The sequence below is a fragment of the Clupea harengus genome, chromosome 21 (genome assembly GCF_900700415.2).
Source record: "Clupea harengus chromosome 21, Ch_v2.0.2, whole genome shotgun sequence".
NCBI lineage: Eukaryota > Metazoa > Chordata > Actinopteri > Clupeiformes > Clupeidae > Clupea > Clupea harengus.
In genome coordinates, this window is record NC_045172.1 from 262,939 (window position 1) to 286,030 (window position 23,092).

General features: G+C 40.7%; 1 protein-coding gene and 1 long non-coding RNA gene across 3 annotated transcripts in view; one reads left to right on the forward strand and one right to left on the reverse strand.

The window, feature by feature from the left end:
- Positions 1 to 22,291, forward strand: part of LOC105896518 (prolactin receptor-like) — a 39,441-nt gene extending 17,150 nt beyond the window's left edge. For both annotated transcript variants that reach the window (XM_031558384.2, XM_031558383.2), the window contains exons 2-9: positions 9,711 to 9,803; positions 15,466 to 15,607; positions 15,966 to 16,138; positions 16,588 to 16,766; positions 18,431 to 18,584; positions 18,765 to 18,855; positions 19,988 to 20,057; positions 20,357 to 22,291. In XM_031558384.2, coding sequence (XP_031414244.1) covers positions 9,728 to 9,803; positions 15,466 to 15,607; positions 15,966 to 16,138; positions 16,588 to 16,766; positions 18,431 to 18,584; positions 18,765 to 18,855; positions 19,988 to 20,057; positions 20,357 to 21,040 — 1,569 coding nt within the window. In that variant the 5' untranslated portion in view covers positions 9,711 to 9,727 and the 3' untranslated portion in view covers positions 21,041 to 22,291. The remainder of the gene's footprint in view (positions 1 to 9,710; positions 9,804 to 15,465; positions 15,608 to 15,965; positions 16,139 to 16,587; positions 16,767 to 18,430; positions 18,585 to 18,764; positions 18,856 to 19,987; positions 20,058 to 20,356) is intronic.
- LOC116218130 lies at positions 2,174 to 4,120 on the reverse strand. The gene is made up of 3 exons (XR_004162695.2): positions 3,979 to 4,120; positions 3,838 to 3,900; positions 2,174 to 2,413 (listed from the first exon to the last, which is right to left on the reverse strand). It is a non-coding gene; the product is annotated as an uncharacterized LOC116218130 (long non-coding RNA).
- Positions 22,292 to 23,092: the final 801 nt, after the last annotated feature.

Below are 23,092 nucleotides of genomic sequence, written 5' to 3' on the forward strand. Positions count from 1 at the left end.
GCAGTTCCAGTGTTCAAGTGCACTTCATAGAGCAATCTGACTGACCCAGTTACAATAGACTGAATATAGAAATACACAAATAACAGTGATTCAGCTCATTTTCAGCTCATCCAAATTGTTGCACACATAGTTTGCATTTTCAGTGCTAGAATGTACAATTTTTTGCTAAAGAAATTACAGCATTACAGCAGACCGAAATATATTAAGTCAACACATAAATGTTAGGTCATTTACTTTGCAGATGCTATGTAGAGGTAGAGTGCATTACCAACTCATTATTTCAAATGTTCAGTACAGAAACACATTGTACATAATACTTTATACAAAAGGGCTATGTAAAAAATGTAAACTTTTGATTTGGTGGGAGTTGCTGATATGAGTGACAGGTTTCAGAAATTGTGTGATATAAAAATGTTGTGTGTAAAGCAGTTGTAAGTTATCGTTCAACCCACACCAAGTGCCGCAAGTGTAGGCATTTGATATAAGAGGGGCATAAAACAACATCACTCTGCCCATGAACTTCTATTTAGAAAGCCACTTCGTAAGCCCATCTTCTGAGTTTGCCTACAATATGCAAGCAGAACAGTATGTTTGGTGAGGTGTCTGGACAGGGTCCTGAAACGCCTTGCAGGGATTGTGCATTTTAAACAAGATCTGTGTGCATTGAGCTTGTCTAAGAAGTTTGAAGGCGTGATCCAACAGACCATTATTTGCTGCAGTGGTGGCTGCAGCGACCCTCAAAGGGTGAGTTGAGTAATGATCTATAGGAATCCCTATTTGTGTTAGGATTGATAGAAGCTGTGCCCATCATCGGTGGTGTGTATAGGGTAAAATGGGGATGCTATTGAGAATGGTAAGAGAAGTAACTGGCAAATATTTCAGTTTTCAATAACAATATATGTGGCATCTAAATCCATGATGAAACTGGGGGTGAATTAAAGGGTCATCTGGAGCGAGCTTTAGTGAACTCACTGCATCTTAAGGGTACATCTGGAGCTAGCTTTAGTGAACTCACTGCATCTTAAGGGGTTACATCTGGAGCTAGCTTTAGTGAACTCACTGCATCTTAAGGGGTTATATCTGGAGCGAGCTTTAGTGAACTCACTGCATCTTAAGGGGTTACATCTGGAGCTTTAGTGAACTCACTGCATCTTAAGGGGTTACATCTGGAGCGAGCTTTAGTGAACTCACTGCATCTTAAGGGGTTACATCTGGAGCTAGCTTTAGTGAACTCACTGCATCTTAAGGGGTTACATCTGGAGCTTTAGTGAACTCACTGCATCTTAAGGGGTTACATCTGGAGCGAGCTTTAGTGAACTCACTGCATCTTAAGGGGTTACATCTGGAGCTAGCTTTAGTGAACTCACTGCATCTTAAGGGGCTAGCTTTAGTGAACTCACTGCATCTTAAGGGTCATCTGGAGCGAGCTTTAGTGAACTCACTGCATCTTTTACATCTGGAGCTAGTTTTAGTGAACTCACTGCATCTTAAGGGGTTACATCTGGAGCTAGCTTTAGTGAACTCACTGCATCTTAACAGCCCAACATATACTAATGTAAACATAGCGAGGGTATGGTCTGAATTTGGTGAGATTAACTGATTTCTAATGTCCGATGTTGAGTTTAAGAATAGTTATTGGATGGTGATTATCAGGTGTGACTGGTTTCTGCTTCAGGGTGCTATGTGAGCCATAAGGTAGCCTATTTCTAGAAGCAATATATACCCTCAAGATTAACTTTAATGGTGGAGGCTCTATTTCTGAACACCAGGAGGGCATATGAGGCATAAGAGGCGAGAGTGGAAACAGTCTGAGCAAGAGTGGGTTGGACATGAACAATATGATGAGCAGTACAAATACAATGATTGTTTTGAAGGAGGGGCTGAGAAATGTTAGCAGTAATGTATGTAAGCAGACCAGGCCTGGTAAAGCCTGAAACTTTTTGCAGGTGTAGCACTTGTCTGGGGCTAGTAATAGAAAAAGTACTAGATATCTGCCTAGGTTCATAGGAGAGGTAGGCCTAAGACAAGGAACAGTTGAACAAATGACCAGTTTATTGTTTTCAGACGTGGTCAGGCACAAATCACAGTGTAAAACAGTGAAAAATAAAAAAAGGAAGAATAGATCTTTTCAGTGTGTGTGCTTGAAAGTTCCAGGATAGGGTCCTTCAGTCCATTTCAGTGTGTGTGCGCTAGAGAGTTCCGGGAGTTCCGTTCTGGTCCGGTCTGTGTGTGTACTACCTGCCTTCCTGACGGCAGGACTGGGGTCTGATGTTTTCGTGGTTTGCTTATCAGGTTCGATCTGGATCACGCGGTTGGCCACACCGCATCCAAAATCTGGGTATAGCTCGCCATCTTATCATCAAGTTCACAGGATTCAGATTCTCAGATTCTTCTGCTGTACATAAAAACCAATCTACACAAAGTGCAGAAAAATCAGTGTTTCTAATTCTAATTATCACATGAGATCTCATTAACTTCTCTATACAGAATATACAACCATTATCTGGGTGCACTGCGACCACACAGAGATGATAAAACAACATCACATCACACTCTTATAACATTACAACTTCACCTGCCCAGAAGCTTGCATTTTCAATCACTAAGCAAAGGCTTATCTGTTTCAAACTTCCTCCTTCATTAATATGTTAGGTGATAACTCATTACCATATCGTATCTATTGTTACTATGTACATATTATTATACTTGACTTAAACATAACTCATTACTATACCATATCTATTATTGCCATTTACATATCACTATACTTGACTTAAACATAACTCATTACTATACCATATCTATTATTACTATTTCCATATTACTATACTTGACTTAAACATAAGAACAATCATCGAACTCCATCTAAAATATGCATTGGCTATTCAGATGATATGCATCTGCAATGCACTTACATAGCAACCCATTGCTATCCGCTACTAACGTAAGCTACGTGGCTAAACCTTAAACAACTTAGTGCCACGCATCCATTCCAAATCGCCATGCGGTCTAGCTGTGCTAGTCAGTCAAGACATTAGCTGTTGGTCTTAACATTACCTCCCCGATACAGTGAGCACCAGTGTGGAGGGTTAACGTTTACTCTTACAATATATAATATTAAACATGGTGTTAACTATAATTACAGGCTGCTAAAGTTCGCTAGTAACATTGATAATTACTACGTTAATACTCCGATTGGTTTTTAAAGAGGTAATCTTTCAAATAGCAACTTAAAAGCAGTATTAGTGTCGCTACACAATGGTAGTCCTTTGGGGGATCGTAGTCCCTCACATTGCGCATGCTCAGACACAAACGGTTTACGGCATAAGGCTCAACATCAACATCAACATATCTGGCTTGTCTTAACGCATAATGTAGGTTTATTTAACGTAATATTTAATAATGTTGTAAACGGTTTAAACGTCAACATATGGGGCTTGTCTTAACGCATAATGTGGGTATATTTAATGTTATATTTAATTATGTTGTAAACGGCTAACAGCATAAGGCTCTACGTCAACATTTTTTGATCCTCCACCTCATCTGTTTTGTCCACTGTAACATCTTCTTTGTTTTTAAATAAATGGTCATGTTTTCAAAAAACTGCCTTTCGTCGCTTTTCTCCATGATTGAAAACCGATCTGTCGTTGTGACGCATGCGCGCGCGGCTTCGCTGTCGACAGCAGTCGACAGTGTCGCAAAATGACGCATGTGCAATGTGAGGGACTACGATCCCCCAAAGGACTACCATCGTGTAGCGACAATTAGTCATCTCCCAAGTTCGCTAGCATGATTATACTAGTAGCTAGCAGTGACTAGCTAAACGTGTTCACTCACCGGAGTTTTCAGTGTGGTATTATTCTAGGGATTTGCTTCAATTGACCCTCTCAAGTTGGATGTCTAGTTGGAAAATAGTCTTATTAGTATAATTACATTTAAATTATGGTAATATTTTGAGTGTTTGATGTTATTTCGTACCGAATTCCGGGAGCCTCTTTCTCACACGTCTCATGGGAAAATCTTGGAAGGATAAAAGAATCTCTTGTTCGCGGGGAGTTCCCTTGAACAGAACGCAAAGTGCGCCCTCTTTAGGCAATAATTTATACTACACTACTCATATTATTAGCCCTAATTTCATGAGGGTTACACAGGGATTGTGTAGGAGTCAGTGCTCAGACAAGAGACACATTCAAAAGAATGCAAGCGGTTGACCTGGGTGTGAGCTTGATACTTACATTATGAGCCTGTCAGAGGCTGAAAAAAGCAGTTTACTTTGACGTGGATGTATGCCCAGTGGGATTACATTGTATAGCCGTTTTGCTATAATGTGCTCACTCAATACTGGCCCGATTTCGATTAATTGTGCTTAGTAAAAGTTTGGAAAAGATCTAAAAATAGGGCGCAGGTTGAAAAATCCTGAAGTTTCCCTTTAAATGAACCAATGAGCCAATGTACCACCCTGGGGTGTGTTTCCCAAAAGCATTGTTGTCTTACCACCGTGGTAATCTCTGTGGTTACAGCCATCGTTCAGCGATTTGGTGTTCTAATGATCAACCCCAAACATGGTCGCAAAGTTGGGGGGTTGGAATGACTGCTCGAGACGGTCGTTAGAAGAGATGTTCCTGGATAGTTAGTCTTGTTTTAATTGCATTAGTTTGGCAAGATTGACCATCTCCCTACATACCTGAACCCACCCACCCACTTCACATACATTTCTGAATTAATACTTTTAAATGTATTCAATTCATATACTCAATAAAAAACTGGTGTGTGATCAAGCAGGAAGAGAACCATTCAAGGGTTGTCGCAAAAATGCAGACTCAATAAGTCAATCGTCAGGCGGGCACTGAGCTCTAATCCTGCCACGCCCCCTTCTGATTCAGCCCACCTGCCTCCGTCACATTCCCAGTCCCCTGATTTCTTAATCACGAACACCTGTCACTCCCTCCACCACACTATGTAAACTCCTCACTCCCCTCACTTGTTGTCTGGTCTCGTCTTGTATGGACATAATTCTGTATCAAACGCAAGCGCCGGACTATTAGTTCCCTGTGTTTGTTCCTGCTCCTTCGTATCCCAAGGTTTAGGTATTTTTGGTTTTAGAGAGTTTTGTTCCTAAGTTTGAATCCTTCCATGGACTGTTTCTGTTTATTCTGAAGATCTTCTGAGCGTAGTGTATTTTGTTCCTGATACAGTTAAGTTCTATCTTCAGTCTGTTCAGTTTACCTTCTGATTCCGTTTGCCTGTGAACTGTTTCTGGCTGACCCTGAATAAACTATTACCGTTGAAGTCCGTGACCTCAGTGTATTTATCAATATAGTGTGCTGAATGGTGTCAAACACCATTGTCAGAATATTCTCCTGAAATAAAAGCCATCAAAAAGGTCAGTTTTGACCCTGAGAAGGACTGTTTCTATGTTGTGTTGTTGGCAGGAACCAAATTGCAAATTTTCAAAAATGTCAGAGATGAAGGATAATTTGGAAATGGGTCATAACCTATAACATAACCTATAACACTCTAGATATATAATTATGTGGAGCTCAATAACGAAAGAGAGTGGTTTAAATCAGTGGAAATGGGGGCTAAAACCTGTTTTAAAAATGACGTAGGAATCACATTAACAGGAAAGTCAGCATCACAGTCACCGGGTAAAGAAGAAAGCCAGTGGGCCCCATGTGTCCCACAAAGTGATGCTAGACAAGGTGGACCACTGTCATGAGATGGAGAAAAGGGGAAAGCACCCAGGCCTCAAGGGAAATAGTTGAAATATATAAATCAAGGCCTGTATGTTGTGGCATGCGGGTGATGTAGGAAGGCTGACCTATACAACATAAACATAAGCTTACGATACTATGGTAACTCAAGCAGGCTTATCATGCTAAGCTCTGCTTCTGTTCTTTCTGTGCTCACACAAAGCAAGAGTTATATCCTTAGATACCCTGTGTAGGAGCCATTTGGGGTTCATGTTTTAATCTTGTTGGGACACTAGATGGCGCTCCACCTTAATTGGGCTCACACAATATAGGTGGGAAAGGTCATGCAGGTGTCAGGTGTTGCTGGACAGAGGAAGAGCGCATATAGCTTTTTGACCGCTTCATTTGTACCACCAAAGGTCTGTTACATGTAAATGAGATGCAAGTTTGGATGTATGGACAACTTTATTGATTGGATCTTACTGTGGGAAATAAAGTTTCATAACCAAGAGCGCAAAGTTGGAACGTTATTTTACATCTAACAAGCGCGTCAATCAAGTGCTCAGTCAGCAATCTCTCTGGGCTTTAATTGTAGACTTAGCCCATACACCCTGCATACACATATGCTGATATGCACAAACACAAACACACACACACACACACACACACACACACACAATATTTCTACCAAGGCACACTCTCAGTACAGTATATATCAATGACTCTAACTTACAAACTTACACGCACACTTAATCATGCTCTTTACAGCTTACAAACCAATGTAAGTGTACAAAGAACTACTGCACTGTGTTATAATTTTGAAGTATAGATTTAAGGCTGCATAGACAAATATATGCATTACACAGAAATAATTTAATACCTTTACACATTTGTATTGTTTAACCGATGAACCATTGAAACCATTCAACATACATATTCAGTCTGTACATGTGCATAGACCAACATGCACATGTATTCACAATGACAAGAGACACAGTAGGTCTGTCCACTTGAGTAGATTAAGTACTGGAATTATGTGGGATATAGGTGGTCACAGGAACAGATTGTGGGACAGATGGTTGGCACAGCTTTAAAGAAGGAGCCGCTTTAAGGCAAGCAGTTGCACCTTTGAATCAATACCATTGAATTGGAGATCATCTGACTTTTTGAAAATAAAACAAAAACACAGGTTAACTACCATTTAGTACTTTACTTACTGTTTGAAATAGATACTTCATAAATAGCTGAATTTAATCACACTGAAAGTGATCTGTTTTGGAAATGACCCATGAGAGAATTATATGACAAACCTAAAAAGCTCTCTAATATTAGTTTCAATGATGTGGAATAGTAAACATTACAACCCTTAGTAAAGCAATTCCCATAGTCAGTAAGGGAAAGCTGGTGGAAGAAAACTTTCATGGTGCTGGAGAGGTAATGGTTACAGACAACTCTTTACTCACACCCTGCGGTTTCTTATGCAATGTTACAGCTCCAGTACCTAAAACATCAGATTTATACTATGTAACAGATTGTGTCTTTCAAATCCTTAGGTAATCGATGTGTTGTTTACTTAGGTTAACTGCATGGTTGTTGTGAGAACACGTGTGATTCCCGATCAGTACAGCTAACTATGGTCAGCTTCTGCTCACCTAGAGAAATTGGTGACACATTAGCTAAGTGACAGAAACACCATACATCATGTAGAATGGCTTACATAAACTGTACACATGTGGATGAACATTTGTGTCATTGAGTGCCTGTATGCTAACAATGGCATCAAACATGGTCTTCCTGATAACAGGCTCTTGTTAAGGCTGCTAGACAGACAATATGACAGTTAGCTGGATTGTTAAGATAAGAAAGCCTTCTGTTACATGGACATAATAACTGATAAAAGGGACCACTCTTGCACCACCACACACAGGTGCACATTCAAGTTAAAATGCTTGGTACAAATGTGTACACGTTGGCAGGTCTGGTTTGGATGCCTCTGTGTATCAGGATTGGTTGTATATAGGACCAAGTGATTTTGCCCCATTTCAGAGCTTAGACTGTTATATATATCAGAATATATTTCAAACCATATTTCTGTCACGGACGTCAGGCTAGACACAGACGAAACCTAGGGACATGAAGAAGCAGGAACAAACACAGGAGGAGCAGGAAGATACGTCCATACATGACAAGGCCAGACAGGGAAGTGAGGGGAGTCAGGAGTTTATATAGTGGAGAGAGTGACAGGTGGAGTTAAGAACATCAAATGCATTCTAATGAAAATATAGTATACTGTATGAGCTTGCCCCAAACTAGCAGTTGCCAGGGGTGTGTGACATCACAGCTTTGCTAGTTCAGTTCTTTATGATAGAGAGCAGCCTCTCAAGAATACTGTTCATTTTTTTTAGAAAGCAGCCTCTCAATAATACTGTTCATTTTATTAGAGAGCAGCCTCTCAAGAATACTGTTCATTTTATTAGAGCAGCCTCTCAAGAATACTGTTCATTTTATTAGAGAGCAGCCTCTCAAGAATACTGTTCATTTTTTTTAGAAAGCAGCCTCTCAATAATACTGTTCATTTTATTAGAGAGCAGCCTCTCAAGAATACTGTTCATTTTATTAGAGCAGCCTCTCAAGAATACTGTTCATTTTATTAGAGAGCAGCCTCTCAAGAATACTGTTCATTTTATTAGAGCAGCCTCTCAAGAATACTGTTCATTTTATTAGAGCAGCCTCTCAAGAATACTGTTCATTTTATTAGAGCAGCCTCTCAAGAATACTGTTCATTTTATTAGAGAGCAGCCTCTCAAGAATACTGTTCATTTTATTAGAGCAGCCTCTCAAGAATACTGTTCATTTTATTAGAGCAGCCTCTCAAGAATACTGTTCATTTTATTAGAGCAGCCTCTCAAGAATACTGTTCATTTTATTAGAGAGCAGCCTCTCAAGAATACTGTTCATTTTATTAGGAAGTGAAAATGACATGGGAGGAGAGTGTGCTACTTACTGCACAGCTCTTTTCCCACTGGATGCTGTTACATTTAGCATTAACACTGAGAGAGATGCCAGTTCTGATGCAGGCTACATTATGTTAGTGGCCAAATTGAACAGACAAACTTCTCTACAAAAACAAACCAATCACATAAACTTATGTAACAGGTTTATGTAAGAGGTTTGTGTTTATCACTGTCATAATTTGTTGTTAACAACAGTTGTTTTTGTGGATGTAAAAATAAATCTATTGATATTAAAAGTACATTTCAACACGTTTTGAACCTATGCTGAGTTGGCTGAGTCACTGTGGGCAGACATGCACATAAGCCTTAATGCACACATACAGAAGTTGGTTTGTCTTCTGTGTGTTAATATTAGACTTAAGAGTTTGTTTCACTCTTCTGTTTTGTCAGTCATTACTGAAGTCAGTATTCTCCATCTGTATGTGTGTCCAACGATAAGCCTCTTTCCCCAGTTAGTCCCCGTGTTCTCCTCCCATGCCGAGGCACAGAGGCACAGAGGCATGAGTGTGACGCTCTCCTCTCTGATTACCCTTCAGTGATCATGAGTTGGAGTTCAAATTAAGTTAAAAAAAATCACATTTTCTGGTAACAATGACCTTTCTGTAGGTCTGCCTACAGGCTTTGCTTTTGTGAGTCAGCATGGTATGTGTTTGTGTGTGTGTGTGTAATGTGCCTACAGGAGGTGTGTGTGTTTGTGTGTGTGTGTGTGTGTGTGTGTGTGTTGGTGTGTGTGTGTGTGTGTGTAATGTGCCTACAGGAGTGGTCCTGTGATCCATCTCATGACTACTAGGGATGAAGGGCCCCTTCTACAAAAACAAACATGAGTTGGAAGACACTCATGCCTTCCCCATAATCCTCCTCTGTCTCATCCTTCCCTTTGTAGTAGTGATGTACTAAGACTGGAGAATCAACCTTTGGCAGTGATCTGACACCTACCATGTAATGCTTTTATGAAAATGAAATGAAAATATTAAAAGCTAAAGTACTGTATTTTTGTGTCCAGGTTTGTTGCCGTGTGTTATGCAGTGCTTTCTATTCTTCACACTTGCCTGTTTGGGCCTCAGCTCGGCTACTCGTGGAGCACACAACAGAAGAGGTAAGTCAACACGTTCTATTTTGTTAATTCAAGCTGACTTGTTATCTGTTTCTACCTCACAGTTCCATAGACTAAATAAGAAGTCATGGGGTATTTGGCAGAAGGTCACATATGAATTGATCACATATTAATAATACACTTAATATGAAATCAATAGCCATGCTGATGACATCAGCAAGGGGTGTTCAGCCCCATCCTGTTTCTTAGTTCCTTTTCCTCATGTTGTCATTTGTTCTTTGATCTTGTGTTGTGTTTGTTTACCCATGTCTCCTCATGTTGTCATTTGTTCTTTGATCTTGTGTTGTGTTTGTTTACCCATGTCTCCTCATGTTGTCATTTGTTCTTTGATCTTGTGTTGTTTTTGTTTACCCATGTCTCCTCATGTTGTCATTTGATCTTTGATCTTGTGTTGTGTTTGTTTACCCATGTCTCCTCATGTTGTCATTTGTTCTTTGATCTTGTGTTGTGTTTGTTTACCCAGGTCTCCTCATGTTGTCATTTGATCTTGTGTTGTGTTTGTTTACCCATGTCTGCTCATGTTGTCATTTGATCTTGTGTTGTGTTTGTTTACCCATGTCTCCTCATGTTGTCATTTGATCTTGTGTTGTGTTTGTTTACCCATGTCTCCTCATGTTGTCATTTGATCTTGTGTTGTGTTTGTTTACCCATGTCTCCTCATGTTGTCATTTGATCTTGTGTTGTGTTTGTTTACCCATGTCTCCTCATGTTGTCATTTGATCTTGTGTTGTGTTTGTTTACCCATGTCTCCTCATGTTGTCATTTGTTCTTTGATCTTGTGTTGTGTTTGTTTACCCATGTCTCCTCATGTCAGACTCCTCACACCCTGCCTTGTTGATTGTCTGCCCCGCCCTAATTGTCCGCACCTGTTCCTCCTTACCCTTTGTGTTTAGTTTGTGTGTGCTGGTTTCTCCTTGTGTTCTTGTCACTTTATTTTCATTGTTTTTCCCCGTGTTTCTAGCGATCGTTGTTATCATATCACTGTTATCATTGTTATTTTCGTTGTTATTTCCCCGTGTTCCTCGCGTTCTTGTGATAGCTTCTTGTTAATTGATTTACTTGTGTTTCCGCCCTCTGCCTGTACTATGAATTACCCTTTTGCCTCTCCGCTCTTGCATTGTTTGCTTGTATTTTGGATTACCCGTGTACCGAACCCCCTGTTTAGTCAAAGTAAATAACACACACTTATCAAAACATGCTTAGTGTCAGCTTTGAATGATGTATCGCTAGTGAGAGTAGGTACTCACCCCAGTGTGTGCAGTTCTATAGTGCACTCAGCTCAGTGGAATGTCTAATATCATAAGCTGCTAAGCATTCATTAGCTCAAATTGGTGGGGCACTGGCATTAGATGTGTGGCCTCTATTCAACTCAATAACTATCCCCTCTTCTGATGTTGTACCTAGACCACATCCCCTTCTGGATTACATAGAAATGTGAATACTTACAAATTTTGGTATTGCACATATACAAAAAAAAAGAGTAGTGTTTGTGAACATCTCTATGGTCTGTGTTAAGGAGTCCTAGTTTTAATCTTTATGGCAGGCTTCTAGCGGGTTGTATTATTCCTTATGGTTATATGGACAGGATGCTAGCTTTTTGCCCCATAGACTAGGCGCGTAACATTACATTTAGCCAATACAATTTAAAGTTTTCTAACATTAGCTATTTAAACTATGAGGTTTCTTGCCATGAGACTAATGTTTTGGTATTGACTTCCATAGATTTGCCCTGGTTCAATATAGGTGCGTCGTTGACCTATGAAGCAGAGGCCAATGTGGCGTCTACGTATATGTTTATGTAGCCAACGCAGTTGATGTTGAAGGCTAGAAGCTGTGCCTATGTAAATACAAATAATTGAATATAAAAGTAGGGAGACATGTGTATAACATACACGTTTTTATTGTATTTTGTACTTCTATATGTACAATTGATTGGAAAACCTAATTACATGTAACAGAGTAAAGTTAGCGCGTTACTAACCTCTGATAATAACTCAACACCATTTTTGAGCATGTACTTTTTCAGAATGCTCATATTTATTTAACAACTGTCTTACTTTATCACAAATAAACCAATGATCAAGTTAGCCTTGATCATTCAACCTATGCTAGGTTATAATGCTGCATTACATTTAAATGTATCCCTGGAACCAGACATGATGGGAGATTTTTATGATTCACATAATGCATCTCACATGAAAAGGATCAGACCCTGTTGTACTGTCAGCTCCTGTTGCCACAGGAAGTATATACTCTGCCTGTGTACAGAGCCAGGGGCGGAGATCCCATTTCATTGTTGGGGGGGACAATAAACAGTCAAATATCACAGAGTAATTCCTGGGGGGGTACATGAAAAAATGGTTGTCTGGCCCTATCTCGCTCTCTCTCTCCCTTACACTCCTTTGCAACTTGCTTTACATCATGTCAAAGCGGAAAGCGAACACCGGTCTGTTATGCCGTGTAGTGCATTTTAAAATACTACTCTCACACGGTCAGTGTGGGTTTTGCTCGAACTTTACTGGAGCGACTTTCAACATGTAACCTAACTTCACCTGTGCAGAGGTGGAGGAACTGTTGCTAGAATGTAGATGTGTCCATTCTATTCCACCATGGCTATATCCATGTGATTGAGTTTAGTGCTTATTTATTTATTCAATGCCATTTGCAGTGTTCGTGTAGTGCTTTTATTTATGTTAGGACATCACGATGCCTCGTAGAATCATGACTATAAATGTGAAACGTAATTGTTTATGATACAAATATTCTCATATTTTGTATTATTATAATTATTTAAATCCGAGGATGTCTGTAGAATTGATGTGAACGCAATCACCAACGATTTCTCCCAAATTCAGCCCTTAAGAACATGGGCGCATGGGTGTTACTTATTGACATGGGAGACCTGTACCCTTTGTGTGAAAACATGGAAAGTTTTTGGTAACAATATCAAATTTACATTTCAAAGACACATACAATCCAGTTTAACATACCTGGCAATACAACAGCATAACAAGGTTGTCAATATACACAGTACAGGAATCACAGTATTGTCTTTCCCATGACGGCTATTTTGCGCTTCATTAGCTATCAAAAGTAACATTCTATGTCTAGCTGTTGTGCTGTTTAAAGTACCTAACATTAACATGTTTGATAAAGGAACCAAGACAAATACTTTACATAAGCGTGATCTTCACTTATCCATACATGCATAATCCCATACATGTTCATAAAGTGTTCATTTCTACAGTTAGGGAATGACTATGAGAAAATTAAGAAAATATTTGATATGACAATTACCAGAGCTTGTAATTCAACACACCACTCATCAATCCCATAAGGAATGGGACGAGAAATGATGTGAACTTGACAACCAACAGTTACCATCTTCTGCCTAGATGAGGCATTACAACACAAACAGATCTGAACATATCAGTAAAACACTTGAGAACCTGATACTCATGTAACATTTTGATGAACTTCATGTTAATTCCTCACTCCTGCTCCATTAGAATTCTAGCACAAACTGAGCTGATGGCAATAGGCCGACCATGTATGGGAAACACTGCATGGCCTGGTGGGACCTCTTTTGAGCACTAGGTCGTGTCAGGGTTTTAAAACTAAAGCCAAAATCTTGTCACATTTTTACGGTAAACCATATACCTACACACCTGCTAGTGGTAATCCATTGCATCGATCCGAGCTGAGCTGAGCTGAGCTGGAGGGAAACTAGGTTAAAGGGTTGTTCTGCATGTTTCTGTGTGTTGCAGAAAGAGCTATAATCCATCTCACATGGCACAGTTGATTTTTGGCATAAATGAATTTCCTGTGCCTGGTGGAGCACAGGTCATGGGACTGAGGCCTGTTGGCCAGAGAGCTGCTTACTGTTGGCTGACTGTAGGGACATAGTGTAAGCCTTCTGAAGCGGGAGTGAAACTGGGTTTTTATCGAGAGATAGATCTGTATGAGGTGCCATGTTAGACTAGCCTGACGATGTCATACTCATAATTCTAGTCAGAATATGAGTCTGATACCGCTCCGTTGGGCTGTAATTATGGGGCGTGTTTCAACCGAACCAGGAAAAAAAATGCCTCTTCGCTCAATTGGATATATCTAGAACCAATCAGAGCAACGTAGTATGACCATAACGTAGACCATGGGGCCAGCTGATACATTCAACTTTTACCGGATCCCGTAGGAAGGACGGCAAAAACATATTTTCGATCGACAAATGCCTTGATCACGTTTATCTGTTCCTCTTTCAAAATGAATGTGCTGTCAATGTCTTCTAAAACAGACTCGAATTTCTACATTTCAGCTCTCCAACGGCAGCCATGTTTGTTGAAAACGAATTCACCCCAAAAGCTCTTTGGTGACGTGGTTGAATACGTTAGGGTTGATCATCTGTCCATCATCGTATAAAGCCCGCCCTGACAACTTGATTGGTCTATCTATCTCCTCACAGATTTTTGTGAGGAGATAGTTTCTCCCCAACGGAGCGACACCAGACCGAACTTCCCGACCAAAATGTTTGTGGGCGTGGCTAAGTTCGTCTGGCATCCAGGCTAATGTTAGACAAGAATTCAAACCAAACCTCATACACACAAAGTACTTACACAACTTTCACTCACCTCCAACATTTCTGTAATGAATTTCCTAAACACAAAAAACAGTCACCTAAAATCCTAAAAGTCACCATCAAATGTACATTAACATATAGACCTCTCACAGTACTGTTTTTACCATTCACATAGATTTGATCAAATGAGTGAATATGAAGGGTAACAAAACCCTGTCTGAGGCTTATGTATGTGTAGTCTGCCATCCATCAGGTATACTTTTTAGCAGAACTCATTGATAGCCAAATGCATATTAGTATTAGCCTGACGATGTCATACTCATAATTCTAGTCAGAATATGAGTCTGATATCGCTCCATTGGGCTGTGATTATGGGGCGTGTTTCAACCGAACCAGGAGAAAAAATGCCTCTTCGCTCAATTGGTTACCTACAACCAATCAGAACAACGTAGTATGTGACCAGGGGCAGCTGATACATTACACTTTTACCGGATCCCGTAGGAAGGAAGGCAAAAACATCTTTTCGATTGACAAATGCCTTAATCGCGTTTCTCTGTTCCTCTTTCAAAATGAATGCACTGTCAATGTCTTAATGGACTCGAATCTATACATTTCAGCTCTCCAGCGGCAGCCATGTTTGTTGAAAACGAATTCAACTCGTGTGTTGGTGACGTGGTTGGTTACGTTACTGTTGATCATCTGTCCATCATCGTATAAAGCCCGCCTTAACAATTTGATTGGTACGGCCGATATCGAGCCGCAGATAATTTCTCCTCAATGGAGTAATGCCAGACCGAACTTCCCAACCAAAAAATGTGTGGGCGGGGCTAAGTTCGGTCTGGTATCCAGGCTATATTAGTATACTACACATGCTCTAAAATGAGGATTCATGAGTCTAAGGTAGTTTAAAGGGAATTCATTTAATTGTACTGTGCAGTTTGGCTGAATAACCAACTGGCTGATGTTATTTTCAAGATCATAATGATGAATGATGAAGATGATGAAGATAATGACATGATACTGTAATTCATCCTCAGATAATGACATGATACTGTAATTCATCCTCAGATGCTGCTCTGACACCCAGCAGACCTCAGATATACCACTGCCGCTCCCCCAACATGGAGACCTTCACCTGCTGGTGGCATCCACTTGAGAATGCTTCCTCTGGCAACGAGATGGTCAACTACACATTCTCATACACTATAGAGTAAGCTCCTTCATACAGCCATTAGTTGAACCAATATTTCACAGAACGTTTTATGTAAAATGATTCAATACATATTTGAGGGGTCACATTGGCTCTTTTGCAGACCCTAGTGGAGTCTTCTGAAGAGCCAATGCTCACCCCCCCCCCCCCCCCCAATAGAATTGAGAAACTGTCTCAAATGTCAGTGGAAATGATCTGGAAATAGGAATGATCAGATTGATCACGTTATCAAAGTACTATGGGAAAGATCACATTTGATCCCACTATCACAGTAGTAGCCATCTTATTCAGACGCCGGAGAGTAAAACCTTAACTTTGCCTGTTGTCTCTTCTCGCCCACACTGGCATCTGTGTGTAGGAATGAGCATCGACCACGAGAGTGTCCAGACTACGTGACAGGTGGGCCCAACAGCTGCTACTTCGACACGGCGCACACACGCGTCTGGGAGGTGTACTGCATGAACGTAACGGCCAGAAGCAGCAGAGGGGCCTTCACTTCACAGGAACACTGCCTGGATGTGGCTGACATCGGTACGCTCTCGGATCCTCATCCTGACGTCCGCCGTCCAAGTCATGGGGGGGAGGCAGTTTTGTTATGCAAACAGAACATTGTATTTATGAAGCGTCATAAGGCAGTTTGTTTTTTTACTTGACAGTGAACAACACAGGAAAGTGTTTTCAAGGTATCAGTCTGGTATTATTAACCTTTCTGGTCAACACTTTCATTGTGGTCAACTGTCTAGTTTGCAACAAACATATTAGATGGAAATCAATCAAATCAATTACATTTTATATTGGTATATATTTGGTGTCGTAACATGAATACAAGCATGTCGTTACAGTGATGTTGTCATACTCTTTCTTTCTCGTTGTCTCCCTCTCCTCTAACATACATAAATACTAATAAAATAGGTATTCTCTCACTATGTGCCTTTGTAATTCACACTAATAATTCATCATTTCTTTCTCTTGGCAACTAGTGGAAATAGATCCACCCTTCAACCTGACATACACCTTGATGAACAACAGTGAGGGAGAATCAGGGCGCACAGCTCTGGTGTCGTGGTCCTACCCAATCCCATCGCTGGTGCACATTGGCTGGATCACTCTGCTCTATGAGCTGCGCTTCAGGACAGCAGCAGACCCTGGCAACTGGAAGGTAGGATGAGATGAAGGAGTGGAATGGAGCATTGGGCTTGGAAGGAAAGAGTAATGCAGATACACTCAGTCATCTGACAGCTCAATGTTAGCATGTGAACCTCCGTGTGTGTGTGTGATCATGTGTTGTGAAAGAGCATGCAGATACACTCAGTCATCTGACAGCTCAATGTTAGCATGTGAACATCCGTGTGTGTGTATGATCACGTGTTGTGATCTCCATCTGACAGCTCAATGTTAGCATGTGAACATCCGTGTGTGTGTGTGTGATCATTAGGGATGGGTATCGTTTGGTTTTTATCCGATACCGGTACATAACCGATACTTTTAAAACGATACCGGTGCCTAAACAGTGCCGGAACCGATACTTTTATAAAAAATAAAAAAATGTTTACGATTGACGACATTTAAGAAAGGCTTTATTGCCAAATATATGAACTGTTTAAAGTAGATTATATATATAAATAAATACAAAACACCTTTTAACTTAAAACTTAAATAATATATGAACTGTTAACAAAAGTTTAGACTATACTTAAATAAATACAAATAAATACAAAACACACACACACACACTCTGTACACACACTACAGCTTCAATACTTCAGCAATTCTTTTGTTCAATTCAATTTTTTTTCTTCAAATTGAACAATATATTAACTGTTTAAAGTATATTATAAATATAAATACATACAAAACACTTGGCTTCAAACTTTTTAACTTCAAACTATGAACATTATATTAACTGTAAACAACAGTTTATAGTATACTTAAATAAATATAAATAAATACAAAAAACAGCTTCAAACTTCTTTTGCAAAAATATGAGCATATTTGCCTTTGGAGTCAAAAATGTATTATTTTGTTTGCATTTATTTCATGAAATTTCACCATTTTATGATTTGTTTATACCTATCTTTTCTATCTTGTTTATAGTTAATCTTGTTACTTGAACACACTGAGTACGAGAAAATGTGTACTGCCCCTTTAAGAGACTACCGTAGGTTAAGTATAGCTGTCATCTCCGTTTATTTTTCAGTCTTGGGTTGCTGATCTGCCGTTGACTCTTTGCCTTCTCTCCACTCTTTTCACGCAATTGTTTTGTTGCATTTGCTGCACTTCGCGATGTTTGAATATTTTGGTGCGAAATACAGCCACACTTTTGACCGTTTACCTTTCGGTATTTTCTCTGTTAGAAGGTTGATGGCTAGTTCTGTTTGTGCTTGCTCTGTGAAATGCTGCATGCTCTTCACTGTCATAAGACTGTTGCTATGAAAACACCAATGAGCGTGAGCGACACAGGACAAAGTTTACATTGGGAGCTGGGGCAGTTTTACATGTGCCCCGCGGAATCTGCCTAGCAACCGTTTTCAATTGGCTCAGGCACCGAAATGAAGCACCGAAATCTGCGTTGCATTTCGGTCCGGGTAGGTACCGGTTGTATTGGAACCGGTTCCATATTGGTACCGGTTCTCGGTACCCAACCCTAGTGATCATGTGTTGTGAAAGAGCATGCAGATACACTCAGTCATCTGACAGATCAATGTTAGCATGTGAACATCCCTGTGTGTGTACGATCATGTGTTGTGATCTCCATATGTGTCATCCGTGTGTGTGTGTGATCATGTGGTGTTGTGATCTCCATATATGTGCCCCCCTCTTCAGGTCAAAGGCCTGCTGCGTGAGCCCCAACTGGAGCTCCTAGACCTGCCAGTGGGCACCTACGAGGTGATGGTGCGCTGCCGCTCCAAGAACAACAACATCTGGAGTCAGTGGAGCGCTCCCCTCGTCATCACAGTACCATTAGGGCACACAGGAGGTATTCCCCAAGCACTGTTTAGGAATTACTCCATACATTCATCCTCTGTGTGTTGGTTTATTGCTTGCAGGCTACTGCGAATAGACATAGTTGATGACATAGTACCAACTCTCTAGTAATAACACTTTTGTCTCTCTTTCTGTCTGTTTCTCTCCCTGTCTCCCCCTGTGTGTGCTCCAGCAGACCGAATGCTGGCACTGATTCTCATCACGGGAGTCGGGGTCATGGCAGTCCTCATCATTGGCTTTGGAGTCATACCCCAGAGCAAAAGGTGAGAGTCAGACACCTTTCATTCTCATCATTGGCTTTGGAGTCATACCTACGCTTGAGGTCCCACCAGGATTTCGCCATTTTTTGCGATGAAAATAACAGATTTTGTGGTGGTGATTGCTAAAAACGTAAGAGTTCCCCCTATAGAAAGCGTCCTACGTACAGCTTGAGAGGCTGAATCCATGTTTGTGGAGGTCTGAACATGCATGAGATGTTGGACTCAGACTAGAGCGCAGGTTATCATTATTAGAAAGAACATCAACAAGAAATACTATTCAAGTCAAATATTAAAAGTTCCCAAATAAGGACGGTTGTAGGCTAGATGTTACTTAGGTTTAATATAGAAAACTTAGATTACATTTTTTTTTTAAGCAGCTAAATCATTTATTCATTAATTTATACCATTGTTTTTCTTTTTATTTAATGAAGCACAGAAAGGAATGCAACACATATCTTGACTTAGAACGCAGTCAGTCCAGACACTAACACATTTGTAGGCTCTAAGATATGTTAAGGTCTAGTTAAGAGTGGTTCAGACCAACCTTACAAAAATATCCCTTAGAGAAGGTATACCTTAGCTAAGAACATTCTGAGAAACATCTTGAAATGTTAAAGTAACACTTTACACTTTTTGAGGTATGGTTTTATAGGCAACTAGTTTTGGTACCATCCTCAAATTCATTTTGATAGCATATGGTCATGTGAATGACAGATAAACACCTCTGTCTTCCCCACTAGCCATCCAGGATATGCCCTATGTAGTTCTGTGTAATGGGCTGGTACACCCTGCAAAAATGGATGAAAAGCTTTCACACGCATGACATTGCCAGCTAAACTGCCAAAAGACACCAGTTAGTGTGTTGGCAAGCTTCTATCAGTGTCAGCTGGGCTGTTGGTGGTGTTTGCAAGGTTTTTGCATGCCTTTTAGGTAGTTAGCTTACTAGTTCTGAAACAGAACACTCCGTATTGCTGCTTTAAGGTACAGCTTAAGGCATAACTTTATGACTAGTGCTGTCAAACGATTAAAATATTTAATCACAATTAATCGCATTTATGTCATAGTTAACTCAAAATGAATCACAATTAATCGCAAAATCAGTGTTTACAATTCTGTGTGTTTTCTGTATTTACAGGATTAAAGCCTTTCTCCTTCCACCTATACCCAAACCACATATAAGAGGCCTGGACCCTACACTTTTAAAGGTACATATCCTCTCTGGCCCGACCCAACATTGTAGATCATACACCAATTACCTGATCATCAAAGCCAGTACTGTAGTCGGCATCTCACTTAACAGGTTTAGAATGTAATCATCCTTACTAGTGTTTTGTTTCAAGATTGGAAATTACTGTTTAATTCATCAACCAGTGGATGGTTGAAATCAGTTTAGTTGTTGATTGGAGCCCAGACGTTGGATGACTGGTTGTCATGGTGAATGCACATTTCCTAAGTGAAACTTTTCATAATACAATCGTATTTGTCTATGTATCTGTTTCTTAAGAAGGGGAAAATGGATGAAATAAATCGCCACTTCTCATCATTCCACGGCTATAAGTCTCCACAATACCGTGAGGAGAGTTGGTACCAGGTGTACACAGATGAGGGCTTGTCTGGTCACTCTGACCTTCAGTCTCAGCCCATCAATGAGAAGATCACAGAGCCACCTGCCTACCCTCACAGCCAGCAGATTACACCGACCAGCGAGGGATCACGGAACTGCCAGGGTCCAACACCTTACATTGAGAACCCTGCATCCTACGTCACAGAGTCCATGGATCTCCCTGCATTCCCTGAGAGCCCTGTTTCTCCATGGGCCACAGGTTTTGGTTCCTCACATCCTCAGCAAGTTCCCAGTACGGGTTACAGCCTGATTGAGAACTCTGCCCCTGGCACCTCGCCAGGCCCAGCTGTGCCAACCCTGCATGACTTCTACACGTGTGTCAATGTGGTCAGCCCCAGTGGTGCCGTTCATCTGGTGCCCTTTCTGCCTGAGGGATCCAAGAAGGCTGCCAACAGGCCACAGGGGGAGGAGGACTCACAGAAGAACAGCCAGATGGCAGCATACTTGGCTGGAAAGATGGAGGAGCTGGTCAGTGGGAGTGCCAGTGTGAACCAGGGAGAGCTGGGGGAAACGCAAGGGACAGGGGCAGGGGTAGCTGCAGATTTACTATCACAGCCAAAGTAAAAACAATCTTAATATCTTAATAAAAATATACTTTCTCCAACAAGATTCACATACACACACACACACACAGAAATATGTGTACACACACATACCCTCAGGATACACACGTACTTGTATACACTGGAAACATAGAACCCATGCACACAGACCTAACTCCCATCATATACGTCAGGTTTAAACTATGGCTGGAGAAGATTAACTCACTAAGACGTGTGTGGAGAGTTTCTTGTGAAGGACTATGCCCTCAATCCGCCTCTGCCTTTGCACATTGACCCTTCTTGTTCTAATCTGATGTTAAGGCAGGGCCATTCAAATCAACTCTGACTCAAGTGTGTTGATACTGCAACTTCCATTTCACAAGCTCAGGCTTACATCATTTAATCTGGAAACACACAGCTGACCACTGATGGAGCCCAGGAGGGAACAATACTGGAACAAAATGTGTAGTGAGTTAATAGTGAGTTAATAATGAGTTGTGATCTGAAACCCGGCTAATGTTCCACCTGTGCTTTAAGAATTGATAAAAAGGTTGGGTCCATTTGATCAGAGACGAAGAGCAGGTATTTGTTGTATTGGAGGCCTTTTCTAAGGAGAATAAATATGGCATTTCTCCCGGCTGAGTTTAGTGAACTTGCTGCAAACTAATCGGATCGCTTGCCTCAGGCCCTTTGGTCTATGTCTATAAGTGGCATCCAAAACCCCCCAAAACCCTACTAACACTCTCAAGACACTGTGAGCATAATGAAACATGTGGGATGACAACACCATTTCAGGAGGACTGTTTCTCATGAATGAAGAGATTTATTTGTGAGTAATCTACTGTCGTCTACTGTTGGTTCACTGTTGTAGTAGCTTGGAACAGTCATACCTGTCACTCACTACTTCAAGACAAAGTTGAAGGATGGGAGGTATGGGTGAATTTAGTTTTGAATGTCATTGTCATTGTGTAATTGTATATAATCGGAAGGTACTATATGTTGTTCTCTGATTTCCTGTCACTTTAAAGACATCACTTTCTCTGTGCTCATTGTGACAGTGACTCCTTCTGTTAGCCTTAGATAAGTCACTAGCACTAGGAAGTGTTATTTCCATGTCCTTCTTTACTTCCTGACAGGACAAGAAGTGTTGACTTGATGGAGATATTAGGTTCAGAGTCCTCTGAGTGCATCTAAGACACACATACTGAACACTCCCACTCCCAAACACACACACATACTGAACACACACACTCCCAAACACACACACACACACTGAACACTCCCACTCCCAGACACACACACATACTGAACACTCACACTCCCAAACACACACACACACTGAACACTCCCAAACACACACACATACTGAACACTCCCAAACACACACACACACACATACTGAACACTCCCAAACACACACACATACTGAACACTCCCACTCCCAAACACACACACATCCTGAACACTCCCACTCCCAAACACACACACCAAACACCTCACAGCACCCTACTGTCCTGCATGGACGTGAGCTGAACTGGTGGAGTGAATCTGAATGATCAAGTGCATTACAAACAAGTGAGTGCCACTCACCCAGTGAATGTAAATAGGACATTAAGAACTTCCATGCTAGCTACATGAAGTTAGGAGGCAAGGGCTACAGCATGTGAATTCAGTTAAAAAAAGATGAAGTGCAATCATTCATTAGGAATTCAACATTGAAAGGTTTGTTTTGACTTATTCCACTGCACCAGTGGCAGCTGATTTATGAATCCAATCTGGGGGCATTCTCCAACATGAGAAATGTACATATTCTATGGCTTTGAGCTCCTCCACATCACCATTTTATACTCTACACAAAATATAACTATTTGCACTAAATAGACTGCAGTGAAATCTCTACACACAATGCCTTTATGTTCATACAGGCATGCCTGTGGAGTTAGAATAGTTTCAAAATTCACAAATTAGTGTCACTGGATTCACAAGTGTATGTTGTGATTCACTATTAAATTTGACGTGATTCATAAATGTAAATGCGGTTACCAGCCATATGAACACACATTCGATGTGAACA